We start from the raw sequence: 16,907 nt of genomic DNA on the forward strand, positions 1-16,907 counted from the left end.
CTTATGCATTCATTCGTTGATTCTTGTACTGGGAATTGAACCGGCAACCTTGGCATATCTAGATGATGCTCTAACCAACGGAGCTACACCTTTAGGGCCTCTCTTAATCCTTTCGAGGTGTACAGTGTAGTGACATTAAGGACATTTGCATCATTGTGCAACCCTCACCACCATCCACCTTTAAAACTTTTTCATCTTCCCAAACTGACACTCCATACCCATTCAGCTATAGTCCCCCTGTGCACCCCCATCTGCCTGCCCATGCCCACTTCCCTGCCCGCCCCCAGCCCCTGGCAACCACCCTTGTGCTTTGTCTCTGTGAATCTGACTCCTCTAAGGACCTCATATGGGTGGGACCATACAGTATCTGCCCTTTTGTGACTGGCATCATTCACTCAGCCTGATGTCCTCGAGGTCCACCCTGGCTGTATTGTAGGGTGTGTCAGAGTTTCCTTCCTCCTTGGGGCTGCACACTAGTCCGTTGTGTGGATAGGTCACTTTCTGTTTTGTTCTGTTTTGCTAGTAGCCATCCAGTGTGGTCCAATTAATGATTCCTTCTGTACGCGTTCATCATGTTCTTTTATACTGATTCCAACTTTTTTGTGGCCTTTTTCCTGAAGAAGAAAAAATAAAACTTTCTTCTGTCGCTTCAAGTTATTATCCTAAGTGATATACTTGGAGGCACAGTATATAGAAACAGCATGTAATTTGGAATCAGACAGGCCTCAGTCACCCTACTCCCTCCCTCCCTCCCTCACTCCCTCTCTCCCTCCCTCTCTCCCATCCCTCCAAGCATCCATGCGTTCATTCATCATCAAGCAACTTAAATGCAAGGCATTGTGCTGGTTTATTATTCAGTAATGAGCAAAACATGTTTTGGTGATCTATGACCTGGGAGTTCTGGGGAAAATTAAAACCCCCTGAACTTTAATTTCATTATTTATAAAATGAAAACGGTACCAGCTCCGGGGATTATAGTGTTCATGCCTCCCTCCCTTATTTGGTCCTGACTTCCTCTCCTGCCCGCTCTTAGCCCTTGCGTCCTTCCATCCGTCACTGCAGGCTTCCAGAACAGTGTGTGCACTGGTGGCATTAGACCTTCCTGGGTCCCTGCAGTGGGCACTCCCAGTTGGCAAGAACAGGCCACTGGGTGAACACATCTGGGGCTCTCTTGTTCTCAGATGCTTCAATTCAGGAAACAGGTGGTCCATGGTCATGGGGCTCATTTCCCTAGGGATTACCAATGACCCCCCCCCCCATTCCCCAGAGACTGGTGTGTACCTTGAATGTAGCCCAGTATGATTTTCAGCATCTAGTGCTCTGTTAACCACAACAGACATCGTAGGGCCAGCTATGCTCTGGGAGGCCGAGCGAGGCATGTGGGCCTGGAGCAAGGCTTCCCCTTCCTGCCCCAGGCCACGTACGCCTACTGCCACAGTCAGTGCTGCCTGGTTGTTCTTTCTACTTTCCATTTCACCTGATTCCAGCTGCGGCAGGGCCCCAAGGGGAGGGCACCGCAGGGGCCAGTCTCACTTAGGAGACTGGTTGCTTGCCACTTGCAGGTGTTTCCAGAATGTCAATTTCTCCGAGTCTCTGTTTCCTGAACAATAAAAGGGAAGTTATTTTCCTAGTCTGATCGATTCACATAATCTTGGTGGGGAGCAAAAGAAATCAATGTGGGTGAAAGCGCATTATGAGTAACAAGGTGCTAAGCAAGGTAAAAACAATAACTAACACCTTTGTCACACTTATTGCGTGTGCCAGGTGCTGTTCTCAGATGTCGACCTACAGGAACTCACCTAATCTGGTGCTCACAACCACTCTACGAGAGAGGTACTCTTGCTCTCTCCACTTCACTGATAAGCAGACTGAGGCCCAGAGAGGTTAAGTAACTCGTAGAAGGTCACAGAGCGAACAGTGGCACAGCCAGGGTCCGAACCAGGCAGTGGAGTGCCGGAGTCCACGCTGTCCGCGGCCGTGCTGTGGAGCTTCCGTGAGGTGTCAGCATTTTCTTTATTGTTTCTGTTCCCGCTGCATCACCGGGAGGGGAGCACAAGGCCTGGTGCGGGGAACACTTCAAGCAGGGCTTCCTGTCACCCGCTGTGTGAAATGACCTGATGGCATAAATGATGTCACAGCCCGCTGTCCATGGTCTTCCGGCACTGAGGGACTTGGATTGCTCAGTCAATGAAAGCTCACGTGTTGTTCACTGAGTAGCTAGAACAAGCGATGGGGTCGCATTTTGAGGGGTACGCTGGCGTTCGGTTTCTGGTCGTTTGCTTTCTGGGCTGACTTGGGTGGAAGTGCTGATTTGCCAGAAAGGCCAATGGGCAGGATGCGGGAGGGTTCCGAGCAGCTGCCGAGGTTGTGGCCCCGTGTGCAAGCTGACGTGTTGGCATGGCTCGCAGCCATGCCAGCTGCTCCGCCGAACAGAGGAGCTGAGATGCTGTGTTGTCTCTACACGTCAAGCAAACACTTCCTGGGGATCATCAGAATTTTCGTTCTGGGGTGACCCCTGACCCCTGAGCCAGCATCTCAGATGCGCCCAGAGATGACCTCTCAGCCTAGGGATATTCTCCAAGCACAGTCCCTGCTGAGCCTGTGAGATCGCGTGTTTGATGTGCTGTTTTCTTTCTTTGCAGGCAGCCAGGATTGCTTGCCACCTGCGGTGTCTTTTCGGAGGAGGCGGCTGGCACGGAAACCCGGCTACATGAGAAGCGAAGCTGGGCCCCAGATCAGGTTCCTCTTCCCCGCTGTGCGCACCTCGTTCCGTGCCCAGGGAGGGGCGTGTGCTGAGGAGTCCCACCACTCTGTGTCCAGGGCTGGACGGTGTGGCCTTGATCCTGGAGGCCAGTGGCGAGGCCCCTTTGTTGGGAGCCCTCTTCCAAGAGGCACAGCAGCCTCCGCCGGAACCTGTGTGGGCCACCTAGGCCTAGCTCTGGCCCCGGCGAGAGGAGCCTCAGGGTACTTTGGGATTCAGTTCAGAGCTGGCACCGAAGTGCCCAACAGGCAGACCAGGTTGTGCGGCCCTGGGTGTCAGGAGGGGCTCCCACCCATGGACAGTTCTGAGGCCCCGGGCCCTCGTCAGGATGCCATCTGCGGTGAAGGAGCAAGGGGCACCTGGACAGAAGGCTGTCTGGCCCCAGAGGAGGAGAGTGGCAGCAGCTGCAGCCTTGGAAGTGGCCCTGAGACCCCCTCCGCCCCCGCCAGCTCGCAGGTGGCCTTCACCTCCAACTTCAGCTTCATTCAGCTCTCGCTCAGCGCTGCTGGGGAACGTGGAGAAGCCGAAGGCTGCCCGCCATTCAGAGAGGCCGAGGACAAAGAAGCCAAGGCTGCCGCCTTGGACAGGCTCTGCGAGGACCCTAGACTTTTCTCTCCCCCCTTCAGTCTCGAGGCTGCTGGGGGCCCTGCAGACCCTGCCCAGACTGCAGGGGGCAGCCCCGGGCTGGAGTGGGAGCCGCTCTCAGTACTGGACACAGGCGCTGCCTCCTGCTGCTCCCCGGGTCCCAAGGGCTTCAAGGGGGCTGCTCTCCACTGGGCCCCGCTGCTCCGGAAATGCGAGCCCCTGCTGCTGGAGAGTCTGCTCAGCAACCGCAGGCAGCTGGAGGTTGGTGTCTGCCCAGCCTCGGGGCCCCGCCAGGGTCACAAGCCCAGCTTAGCTCTGGGCGGAGGGCAGGAAACAAGCGGTCTGGGGCTGACCGACTTCCCCTCCCCACCGAGCTGCAGCAGCTCTTGGTGGCCGGCTGCAGAAAGACGTTGCTGCACTTGTTTCTCCTCTTTCCGCTTGAATGCAATCTGTTCTCGTTTCCGTTTCTCTGTCACGTAGGTGCTCAGATTTGCTCTCTGGGGCCCAGAGATGCAAAGCCGTGATGCCTGTGTTGGGTGTGGTCCTCCTGCAGTGGGAACCGCCTGCCAGAGCTCGTTTCTGGTCATTAAGTCTCTTAGTTTCCTTATTTATAGATGATACCCCTGCACAGGACTGTTATGTGGCTCAGATGAGCACGCAAGGGTGTTGGAAATTGGGATAGACTGTGTAGTTTAAGTCTGAGCATCGTGACGTCCTGGGCCACCCAGCTGTCTGAGCTGGCTGTAACTGAGAGCCGGCAGGATGGGCCTCGCCCCAGAGTTCCCAGAGAAACCCGGGCAGAGATGCTCAGTGGCTGACCCATTGGGCTGTGTGGCTCATCCTAGTGACAGACTGTGCTTTCCTTCTGGGGTGTGTGTTTCTGTATGCGTACATGCGTGTATGTGTGTGCCTGCATACGTGTGTACTCGGGAGCAGGGAAGTAGGGCACCCACTCATCAGGCATGTGGTAGAAGTACCTGAAAATGTGAAGGTCACGTTCATTCCCAGCAATTGCATCTTATTGATTTGCCAGTGGCCTGGTGTTCTGGCCCTTAGGGACCTCAGCCCAGTGGTCTGATCTATAACCCAGATCAGACTTGCAGGTCTGTTTCCCCATAAGGCGTGGACTCCTTGCGTTAGACAAGTCCAGAACAGATGCCACTGCCTTCCCCACCAAACGTGTTCTAAAGGGCACCCCCCTCAATAAATATTTGTTGATTTGAGATAATAGACTCCACCCACCTACCTCCTTAGAGAAAACTGCATCCATTTCCAGCCCTCCCCATATCATGTCGGAGTCTAGTCCCACAGCTAACCCCCTCCCACGGCCACTCCATGGCCACGGCCCCGGCCACGGCCCTGGTTCAGACCCTTACTGTCTTTCACTTGGGTTTTACAAGAGATTCTTGATGTATTTGCCTTCCTAAAGTTCATCCTCCACGTGGCCAGCAGAGTTATCTTCCCAAGCAGTGGTGGGATAGTGTGATTCCTTGGCTTAAAACCTTTGGTGGCTCATTGCTCCTTGGGATCATATTCATGCTCCTTATCTTGATAATCGAGCTCTCCCCAGTCCGCTGCAGCCTGCCCTGTGCCTTCCTCCTGTGGCTCGGCCATCTGGGGCGGCTTCCTGTTCCCGAAGACACCAGGGACAGCTGTGTCTTAGGCCTTTGCTCACAGTTTTCCCCCTGCCTGGAATTTCCTTCCTACACGTTCCTACCTGCCAAGCTCCTATTCATCCCTCTGGTGTGGCTCCAAAGCTACTTCCTTGTGAGATGTCCCTTCCTGCCCCCATCTCTAGACCAAATGAGTCCCTCCTTCCGTTTTGTTTCCAGAGCACTTAGACACACCCCATTATGGCACTCACTACGTCCAGGGGTAATTTGTGGGCCCAACTTCCGCACTTGACCATGAGCTCTATAACCACAGGTCACTTCTCAGGCATTTTTGGATGTTTGCTGCGTAGCCTGCTTCCTGGCCTCAGCAGGCACTCGATTCGTGTTTTTTTTAGTGAAGTAATTAATCATGATAAGATGGGCCACAGATTCTAATTCAGAGATTTGTTTTTTAGATTGACTTTCTAAAGCATAAGAAGAGAATCTGAGAGGCAGACACACGAAGGACAAAGGCACTAAGGGGGTTCTGGTCACCAGTTATAACATGTAGGGATGTCTCTAACACCAGCTGGGTGTCCTATAATTTAATTCAATTTTGAATATTTACCTGGCATCATGTCTCACATGTTAAAGTCCCATAAGACTGTCCCTTCCCCTGTCCCAACCTACACCTAGATGTCAGTTGAATATCAAATGGTAGGATGGGGGCACATTTTATCTCCAGTTTAAGTATCTTTGTTTGTGATAATCTAATACCTGGATGAGGGAAGCATGATACCATTTTTGCTTATTTGATGTCTGATGTATGAAAGAGGAATGAAGTTTATTCAGTGTGGTGCGAGTGATGGAAAGAACTCTGTTGGGGGCACAGAACTAGGGAAGAAGAGGCCCCAATGGCTGGAGTTTTCCATGATGAGGGGGTCACTGGGGGAGGTTTTGTATTTTCCATTGTGTTTGAACCCAGGCCTCAGATTGCTCATTTGGGGTGCTGGGAGGCCTTCATGGTGGGGGAGAGGGCTTGGCTAAGGATCTTCAAAAAGATCCTTTTAAAAATTGGGATTCTAGTGTTTTGGGGCCTTTTAGATATTATATTATAATTTCTTAGAATAGTAGAATATTACTTAACCCCCTCTCCCTTCTCCTTAAGTAAAAATGCAAATCTTAGGAATTTGATTTTTAGCTCCTTTTAAAATAGTGATCCTCAGTATTCATAGTTTTTATACTTGTGAATTCTCTCACTTGATAAAACCTGTTGGTAACCCCAAACTCAGTGCTCAGACACTCTCCTGGTCATGTGTGGACATGTGCAGAACCAAATGCTCGCAGGTCATGTGTGGGCATGTGCAGAACGAAATGCTTGCCTGGCCGTTTGCGGGCATGCGCAGAATGGCTAACAATGTGAGCTGCTCCATGTGCTTGTTCCCAGGTGAGGCAGCACAAGGTGACCTTCTGCCTGCTTGTTTCAGCTCTCATCTCGTAAGCAAGTGTTCTTTTTGCGGTCTGTTGAGTGCTACCTTTTTCATATTTTTGTGTGTTTTGTTGGTGATTTCACTGTTGAAAACGGCCCCCACGTGCAGGCCAGCCGTGCTACCTCTGCCCCTAAGTGCGGAATGGCTGCAATGTGACTGTGGAGAAAACACGTGTTAGAGAAGCTTCGTCCGGGTGTGAGTTGGAGTGCTGTTCCCTGTGAGTTCAGGGTTAATGAAACAGCCATACATATCCAATACAATATCTTTAACTTGAAACACACATGAAACACGGTCATGTATTTTCTATGATCGGTCGACAAGAAAGTTAAGACCAGAGGCCCTCAGGAGCCCAACCTTGTGTTTTCCTGGGGAGCGACGGTTCAGTATTCACTAATTGAGTGCGTCTGGTGACTTTATACAACGTAACTACCATGAATGTGTATTTTATGCTGTTGAAAAATAGCCACCCAGGGACATTGCCAGGGCTTGGGTGGGGCTGAGAACATTATGGTAGAAGGAAATGCTAACTGGGTGTGTGGAGGACGAAAGTGGGCAAAACCCTATAAAATAGCCCCCCCCCTTGACGCGTGGCAGCTGGAGGAAAAGGAGATAAACTGCCTGCCTTCCATGGACTGTGTCACTGCGTAAACCATGCCCTTCAGTGGCTGTGCTTCCAACAGAGGTGGACATTCACACCTATCCCAGGGCATCAGTTCGGGGTCTTCCAGGGACAGTTGGGTGGGAGGGAGAAGGTGAGGTGGGCATTGGCTGTAAATGAACTTTTCTTTGACCTTCTTTCCTGGGGTTCTTCTGCTCCAGCTCTAGCAAGTGTTTACAGATGCCATCATTTGGATGTGGGGTTGGTAATGCAGCCTGTCCTCTGTCGCTAACATACAGGGCCAAGTTACTGATGAATTTGCACTTGGCACATGGAGCACTTCAAGGATAAAGCGATTAATGCGATCATTCATTCTTTCATTCGTTCAGAAGGTATTTGCTGACAACTCTGCACCACCTGGTGCCTGGCTTTGAGGCTGTGTTAGTTAGAATGGGTTAGTAACGGACAGCGACGCAGGGTCAGAAGCTTTATGTCACAAAATCGTGTTTCTTGCTTATGCTTCATGTTCTACAGATGTGGTTGGCGGCTCTGCTCCACTGAGTCACTCAGGACCCCAGGCTGCATTCTCTGATCATATGGCCCCTCAGTCACTGAGTCGAAGTGGAGAACACTAAGGGATCCTGCCAGAGCAATGAAATGCTTCAGTGCAGAAGTGACCTCTCTCCCTTGCCCTCACTCATACTCATTAACCAGACCAGGGAGGGAAAGGGAGTGCAATTCCTGTGTGTCCGGAGCGGTGGAGAACCACAGCACAGAGAGCGCTGCCATTTCTACACGCACATGAAATCGTTCTTGCCCTCCAGATGCTCCGGGGTGAATGGAGAGCACCAATAACACAGAACAGAACCAGCCATTTTCTGCACATCTATCCAGAAACAGATCCCTTCTCACGGTCTCCTCTGCATTCACTATAATCCACGCCTCCATCGCGTCCTTCCTGGGTTATTTCCACAGCCTCCTGCCCCCCTCCTTCTGCCCTTGCCCACGGCAACCTGGAGGAAGTTGTTCAAACATAAATCAGATCATGTGCTCTTGTGCTCAAAACCCTCTCCCACCCCCACGTGACCCTCAGAGTAAAACCGGAAGTTTTAAATGCTCTTCATATCTCTTCACGATGCATTTTTCAGCACCTCTCTGACCTCTTCTCCCACAATTTTCCCTTGAATCACACCTCTCGAGACCCAAGAACCTCCTTGCTCTTAATTTGCAGGGCCAGGGACGCTCCGCCCAGAACCTTTGTGCTGGCCTTGCTCTCTGTGGGAGCGTCTTTCTCCCAGAGAGCCTCGGGGTTCACTCCCTTACCGCTTTTAAATCCTTGCTCAGATGTTACCTTCTCCACGAGATCCTATTTAAAATTCAGCCCCATCATTCATGAGCATTCCCGAGCTCCTCACTTGGGCCTACCTTTTTCTTCTTTGATAGCACGGATACCTTATTAAAGCTCCCTAAAACTTACTAATTACCTTTATTTTTTGTCTTTCTACACAAAAATGCTAAGACTTTTCTGCTGTATCTCAGCACCTCCAAAAGTCTTTCACACCTGAGAGGCAGTCAGTTAATATTTGTGAAATGGATCACACGAATAAAAGCAAGTACAGGTTACAGTGGCAGTTTTAAGGAAGGACATTTAACCCAGGCTGTAGGGAGTGACACCTGAGCTCGGTGTCGGAGGAAACGTAGGCGTATGCCAAGCAAAGGATGGGAGGAGGGGGTTTTTCAGGGAACATGCCCAAATCCATTCACTGATAGGCCAACAATCCATCTCCAAAAAAATCCCTGGGCCTCCTGTTGAGAAGGAAAGTACAGTGGAACCTTGGTTCTTGAACTTAATTAATTCTGGGGAACTGAGAGGCAATTTGCTCGAAAACCAAATCTCCTTTGTTTGTCGCCTGAGAGATGTGTGACTGATTCTACAGGTATCAGCACGAAAGGGCTGTCGGGTAGAGAATCGAGATCCGAAGTTTTGTTCAACCACTGAGACATTTTTTTACCCCCACGAAGAACTTGGTCAAGAACCGAATTGTTCCAGAGCCAAGACGTTCGAGAACCGAAGCTTGACTGTAATTACAAACGGATCTCAGTAATTCTCTGACAGATGGTGTGATCGTTGAGAGTGTGGCAGGTTAAGTGTGACCGCGCTCTGTTCTACCGCGGCAGGTCTGTGCGCATCGGGCTTTGTGGTCCCTGATCTCATTCCCACCCAGCCGTCCGCACAGGCTGCCACTTCTCTTGGCTTCTCTTCCAACTGTGGTGTGTTTACCTTCATAATTTTAATCTGATTTTTTAGAACGGAGACTGTTTGGTCAGGTCAGGAAATTTGGATTCTTTCGTTATGCATTTTTCATGGAGCTAAGGCTATAGTGGGATGTTTTTGTTTAAAATATCATTTTAACTCTGTGGGTTTTATGCTCAAATTACACTTTTTCTTTGTATAACTTTTTTTTTTGGTGTGAGAAACTAATTCATCTGGCATTGGAAAAATGTACATTTGAGGTTCCTTTTTCAAAGGAGGATAAAGAAGTTCAGTTTTGAAATAGTTTCTAAATGCTCTTAGCTTTGCTAAAATTAGCTTGCTTGAGTGCTATTGTCATTTGATTTTCATTTTTTTCTCCTCCAAAACAACATAGGTAAACTCTTTAAGATTAAAGCTTCAGAAGCTCCAAGAAAAAGCCATTGAAGATGATGATTATGATATGGGTGAGTTTGACTTTTTTAATCGAATATTTCTTCTTTTCCCCATAACGTCCTATTTCTCATCCCATTCTTGCTCAGGTCTATACTCTACACCCCAAATGAATTGTGCAGTCACTTCCTCTGATCATCCCTACTTGGTGACAGTGGATTATGTTATAGCACTATTATTTTGTGGATTTCAAAACATTTTATGAGCATGGGTCATTTGGGTTGTAAGTATAACTTCATTGATTGTTTGGAAACACGAAGCACTTGAACAATAAAAGTTTTATTGACTCATCATCTGCCTGCCTAAGGTATGATACATCTATATTCATTCATCATAACCTTTTTGTTGAACACCTATTATGTGCTAGGTAAGGGGGCAGGAATAGGAAAGCAAGGAAGACACAATCTCTGACCTTATGATGCCTCTAAATATAAGTTCTCACTGAGCTTTTCGACTTCACAGTCTCTGGGACCAGAGACAGGAAATGGGATGAGAGTGAAAGGTGCCCGGCTGTGCTGCAGGGGTCAGATCGATCAGATTTCCAGAAAGAAGTCTCCAAAAGCTGAAGCTAGAAGGGGAAAGTAGCAACATGAGACTGGAAGGTGGAGGAGGTAGTCAGAAGCCAGAAAACCACGGTTCTAATGAGGGACCAAAGCAGGAATTGGACCTGACTCGAATGAGGGCAGGTTTGGTGGCTGAATGGACACAGGAAGGATTCCAGGTGTGCTTGGCCTGGGGAGAATCTTAATTAAGGACTTTGCATGCTGATTATAAGATTTCACACCCATTTCTGCTGGATGTGGGGCACAGAGAGTTGACATAACGTCCAGATTCCCCCAGACACTACGAACTTGATAGACCTTCCTGGCAACGGCCAAGTTTAGCACACCCAGGATTGGTCTAGATGTAGAATGTAGGCCTAAGGATTGTTCTGGGAGCTGGTCAGGGTTGAAGTTTCAGTCTTCAGCCTAACTGAGCCCTGTGCTGGTATTCCCAATGAATACTTCAAGGACCGTCGGAGTGGGGGTGCTACAGAAAAGGGGTGCGTGATTTCCAAGAGGAGGTTGCAAGTCCAGTTCTAAGAAATGCCCAGAGCGAGTGCTGTTGGTGTTCTCCTTACATGTCCCATTGAGGTCGGGTTTAGAAAGTGACGGGGTGGGGGTGTGAGAAAGGAGAGGGATTGGGGAGTGGAGGTGGAACTCTGAACTCTCCCACCTCTTTTGACAGGTCGTCTTGATTCCATAATGATGTTGGCAGGGGATGTGAGTGGAGGCAAGCCTGGGCAGGGGAGGGTACCCACCTCAACGCTGGCACAGCTGTAGACAGAAAGCAAGGGAGCTATTCCCAGACCAGGGGGCACCTGCTGACTTCTATCTGTGGTGGACAATGAAACCTAGTTTTGAAGCTTTCCACTATTGCACAAATTTATTTTCTCTGCTGTGAGCTGAGTCTTGTTTTTTTTTTTCTTCTCTTTAACAGCACAGCTCTTTTTTAAAAAAGTCTTTAGTTTTTAAAAATTATTTATTTATTTGTTTGTTTATTTATTTTATTTTTAGAGAGAGGGGAAAGGAGAAAGAGAGGGAGAGAAGCATCACTGTGCGGTTGCCTCTCACGCGCCCCCAACTGGGGACCTGACGTGCAACCTAGTCATGTGCCCTGACTGGGAATCGAACCAGCGACACTTGGTTCACAGGCTGACGCTCAATCCACTGAGCCAACAACACAGCTCTTAATGTAACATACAAGGCTATGACACAGGTGGACAATGAGGCCCTCTTTTTATAAAAAGGTTTTTTAAATTGAAATTTTTAGAGAGAGGAAAGTGGGCAGGGGTTCCCCAATGAGAGCAATTACTTCTGCTAGGGGTTGGGGTAGGTGAAAGGTCAAAGCCCTGTGGAGGAGGCAGTAATTTAGTGGACCTTGAAGGGTGAGTAGTGTAGGGGAGGAAAAATAATTTTACCTCTACCCTTCTAAATTCTGGCTGGTGTAATAATGAAATTAACATGAGATAGGTTAACAGGAGAAAATAATCAAATTTATTACGTATGTACATATGGGGGTTCCGTAAGAATATGGGACCTGAGGACAGACCGGGCACTTGAGGCTCAGATGCCATCCTGAGCTACTGAGCTACGGAGAAAAGAGGGGGAATAGTAGTCTGGACTTCAAAGGGAAGTTAGGTGGTTCACAGGGAGATGAGAAGGGACAACGTTTGGTAAACAAACTCCTGCCAGGCCACCCAGAAACAATGGGACAGACTTTGCAGGGTCTGCTCTGTCTGCCACACTTGGATCGCATACTAAAGGCCACAGCTCCCTTTCTTTAAGCAGCTTTTTCTATTTAATGCCTTTAGGCAAGTAAAGGAGGGTGAGTAAAAGGCTGTTTTTGAGTCTTTTTTTTTCTTACAAATAACCTTGTAAGTTTAAAATAACATTTCCCGAAAGGCATATTTTGGGGTAGCAAAACTTTGTTCCCCCTCAATAGGATGCATTTACAGAAGGCAAAGAAGTAGAAAAGCCACTGTAACCAAGTGTCACCATCCAAAAATTTGGTTGTCTTGATATGAGATTTGAAACTTGTCTGATATGGATCTCTGCAGGGTCCATCCCTGTGTGGTCTGGCGCATAGTAAGTGATCAAGAAATTCTCGTACGTTAGTTACTAACTCATTAGGGAAGTTTGGACAGTATCCAGATGGAGGATTTGTTTTTAGTGAAATCTGTTGAAATAGGATTTGAATATAATTTTCTTTCTCACTTAGCTTATCCAGAGTTACCAATAAACACTTTCAGAATTGTTGGGATTATTTTTATGCTCAGCTGTTACAATCTTTGTGTGGATTCACTTTTTTTTTCATTGTTAGGAGTAGCTGTGCAGCTGTGGTCTGTCTTGGGGAAGGGGTCTACTAGTGTCTGCGAGGTTTGCCAGGAGAATCTGGGGGGTGTGACCTTACCTCGCTTGGTTTTGTTGCTTTTCTCTCTCTTTTTTTTTCTAGTTTCACTCATAAAAATGGCTTGTATTCTGGAGACATGAGCAGTTGGCACAGAGTAGAAAGTTCCATGTTTTATCTCATCAAAGTGCTCATGTATTTACCTGCTAGTGCCTCGTGGGGAAACCATGCAGGGCTCTAATTACATCTCTCCCTTGTTAGGAAAGTCAAGTTAATATTTCCTTATATTCTCACATAGCTGGTTTTATCCTGCCCACATAGAATTTCCTTCTTGGAGTGAAAAGTGGCCAGCACTGCATTAGTTTATCCTTTGTCTCAACCAATATCCATGATGATGAAAATCTAATACAGTAAAAACGTGAACTGTTGAAAGAAAAATGGCTGCAGCAGAGGCCAAGCATTAAATCACCCCAGAGAGTGGTGAGCTCTTGCCCAAATTGCCAGAGTCTCTGTCTTTCCAAATTCTTTCTTAGGCAAGATGGCTCTTTCCACAGTTGCTCTTTGGTGATAGTGTGCAGTTATCCAGGGCGACACCCCTTTCTTTCATGGGGACCCCATGTCTACCCTTCTTCAGGACTTCCTGAATGTAATGCTTTGCACCAGAACCCTGGCTTTCTCTTCACAGAACTAGAGACGCATCCAAGCACTGGGAGTCCACAGATGCCTTTCACTGTGTGTCATTCATGTATAGAAAGAAGAAGAAAAGATGTAATAGAATCAACCATTTTTATGTCCTCAGGACCCCCAGAGTAAGTGGAGATACATGACATTTTGGGGTCCAGGGAACAGAAATGCTAATGTTGGCAGCCTGTATTTTGTTATAGCTGACTTAAAATGTGTAAAAGATGACCTACTCTCAAGGAGTATTCGCTTATTTGGGATTAAATATAAATAATATGAAGACGTGAAATTTCAGTTACCATCAGAATTGATTTTTTTGTTTTGTTTGAGGACTCTCAGCTTTCAGAGAAAGGAACCTAATTTAGACCCAAGAGAAAAGAAGACTTACTGTTCAGTGTGACGGGGGTGGGACAATTAGTCAGGGGGTCAAGGCTGCCGGGGCCCTCACTTTTCTCTCTGTGGTTTGACATATTCTCTTAAACCACATGTTTCACTTACCTATTGCTACATGGGGTACGCTGAAAAATGCCCCCCACCCCACTATATCCACATCCTAATCCCTGGAATTTGCAGACACTACCTAATTTGGAAAAGGGTCTTATTAGATGGAATTAAATTAAGGATTTTGAGATGAAGTTTTCCTGGATTACCCTAAATCCCATCGCAAGTGTCCTTTTGAGAGAAGCAGAATAGCAGGAGGTGATGTGACCACAGAGTCTGAGATTGAGCAACGTGGCCACAAGCCAAGGAAAGCTGACAGCCACTGGAAGTTGGAAGAGGCAAGGGACAGTTCTCCCTGAGAGCCTCTGTAAGGAGTACAGTTCTGCCAACACCTTGATTTCAGCCCAACGAAACTGATCTCAGACTTCTGGCCTCTAAAACTGTGAGAGAATAAATGTGTTGTTTTCAGCCACAGAGTTCATGGTCATTTGTTACAGCAGCCACAGGAAACTAATACACTGCATCACAAATGACCACAAAGCTTAGTACTTAAAACAATGTCTGAGTGACATCAGGAAAACGGCAGAGTATAAGGAACTTCAAGCATTGGTTCCCCAGCAAAAACGTAAAACAATAAAACTAGCAGAAACGGTCAGAACCAACTTTTTCAGAACCCTGGAAAACAGCTCAAAGTTTCTAGCAACCAAGCAAACACTGAACGAAGAAAAAGGCACCTCGGAAATGGTAGGAGAGCGCTGTGGCATTTTTACTTGCCCTTGTCCCACTTTCTCCGTAGGACAGCAGCGAATCTTTTAACATTTATTTTTCAATTAGAGTTGACACACCATATTATATTAACTTCAGGTGTACAACCTAGTGATTAGACATTTATATTCCTTATGAGTGATCGCCCCTATCACTCTAGTAGCCATCTGACACATTCATAGTTATTACAATATTATTGACTCTATTTTCTATGAGGGTAGCAGTGATCTTAAAGATGACAGCTCACATTCACAGTGCGGGACTTTGGTTCCTGATTCCAGGACGTGTAGGGCAGACCCGACTTGCAAGTTATTGTGTGTGTCCTCATCTGTCAGAGGGCTACCTGAGCGACTCCTGTCAAGCACTTTCCTCTGGTTTGGCTAACTCAGTACCCAGGCTGGAAGGGTGGCAGGGGTAGCTTGAGAACCCTGCGAGGTGAGCTAACAAACTGTAACACCTGGGACAAAGAAGGGTCACTGGTCAAAAGATACAATAGACTGCCTACAGCCTGGAGCTAAAGCTGTGGGAGGTTCTTTGGGAAATGAAGACATTCAAAATCACTCCTGTATGTGGGGAAATTCAGAAAACCACTTGCATGCTGAAGGCAATGACCCCTGGTTTTCACTGCCTGCTGCTCTGTGGCTGTAGTGCCAGCCTGGCTAAGTGCTGAAGGTGTTTGCCCGGTACACAGCTCGTCAGCAAAGACTGGGAGCGATGTTTGTTTGCGTGTTTGTTTTTGGTGTCTCTGTGTTTCCCCCCCTTTTTTTGCTTGTTTTGGTTTTATGTATTTTTTTCTTCTGGCAATTCAAGGAAACATTCAGAGGTGAATGAAAAGGAAAACACATCTCGGAACATAGGGAATGCAGCAAAGGCAGTACTCAGAGGGAAATTTATAGCTGTAAGTAAGTACATTAAGAAAGACCTCAAATCAATAATCTAAATTTACACATTGAGGAGGTAGAGAAAGGGAATAATAAAGATTAGAACAGAGATAAAATAGAGAATAGAAAACCAATACAGATTCAATAAAACCAAAATTTAGTTCTTTTTTAAAAAAAAGATTTTACTTATTTATTTTTAGAGAGAGGGGAAGGGAGGGAGAATGAGAGGGAGAGAAACATCAATGTGTGGTAGCCTCTCATGTGCCCCCAACTGGGGATCTGGTCCTCAACCCAGGCATGTGCCCTGACTGGGAATCAAACTGGAGACCTTTTGGTTTGCAGGCCAGCATTCAATCCACGGAGCCATACCAGCCAGGGTCCAAAATTTAGTTCTTTGAAGAGATCAACAGAATTGACACACACACACACACACACACACACACACACACAAAGAGAAGATGGAAATTACAAATAAAAAATGAAAGAGGACATTGCTTCCCATAGAAGTAAAAATGATTGTAAGAGAATACTGTGAACCATTTTATGTCAACAAATTTGAAAGCCAATATGAAGTGGACAAATTCTAGAGAAACACAAATTACCTAAACTGACTCAAGTAAAGAGAGAGAATTAGTAATCGAATCCTCCCGTTAAAGAAAGGTCCAGGACCGGATGGCTTCACCGGTGAACCCTGTCAAGTCGTTAAGAGGAACTTAACATGATATTTTCTCACTCTTACAAAAAATAGAAATGGAGTGAACACTTCCTAACTCATTCTGTGATCCCAAAGCCAGGGGAAGAAAGAAAATTATCCCTTATAAATAAAGATACAAAAATATCCTACAGAATACTAGTAATGTAAACCGAATTCAACAGCACAATAAAAGGATTATACACACGAGCAGATGCGGTTTATGACCACACGGGATTTATCCTGAAATGAAGGCGGTTCAACATAAAATATATCAATATAATGTTTCCTAGGGACAGAATGAAGGGGAATAAAAACCATTTGACAAAATTCCAACACCTTTTCAGGATAAGAACTGCAAAAATTTTCTCAACATGATAAAGGATATTTATGAAAAATCTATAGCTAACATCATCATTTCCTCCTAAGATCATAAATGAGATCAGGCTGCCTGATATTCAAGATTGTACTGGAAGTTCTAGCCAGAGCACGTGGCCAAAAAAAATTTATCTATTTGTAGATGACATAATCTCACATACAGAAATCCCAAAGAACCCACAAGAAACTGTGAGAGCTAATAAGCAAATTCTGCAATGTTTCAGGGTACAAGGTCAACACACACAATTCAGTGGTCTTTCTATACATCTGTAATGAACAGTCCAAAAAGAAAATTAAGAAAACAATTTCATTTACAATAGCACCTAAAATAGTAAAATAATTGGGAATAAGTTTAACCAAAGAAGTGAAGGACTTTTTACACTGAAAATTCTAAAACATTGCTGAAAGAAATTAATGAAGACCTAAGTAAATGGAAAGACAGTCTGTGGTT

The 16,907-nt window shown here is 46.7% G+C and overlaps 1 protein-coding gene across 2 annotated transcripts in view; it reads left to right on the forward strand.

Moving 5' to 3' along the window:
* DISC1 (DISC1 scaffold protein) overlaps positions 1–16,907 on the forward strand; it is a 247,429-nt gene that overhangs the window by 32,619 nt on the left and 197,903 nt on the right. For both annotated transcript variants that reach the window (XM_090263358.1, XM_090263359.1), the window contains exons 2-3: positions 2,643–3,607; positions 9,675–9,744. In XM_090263358.1, the coding sequence (XP_090119484.1) occupies positions 2,643–3,607; positions 9,675–9,744 (1,035 nt within the window). The remainder of the gene's footprint in view (positions 1–2,642; positions 3,608–9,674; positions 9,745–16,907) is intronic.

The sequence above is a fragment of the Furipterus horrens genome, unplaced genomic scaffold (genome assembly GCF_987537825.1).
Source record: "Furipterus horrens unplaced genomic scaffold, mFurHor1.1.pri manual_scaffold_15, whole genome shotgun sequence".
NCBI lineage: Eukaryota > Metazoa > Chordata > Mammalia > Chiroptera > Furipteridae > Furipterus > Furipterus horrens.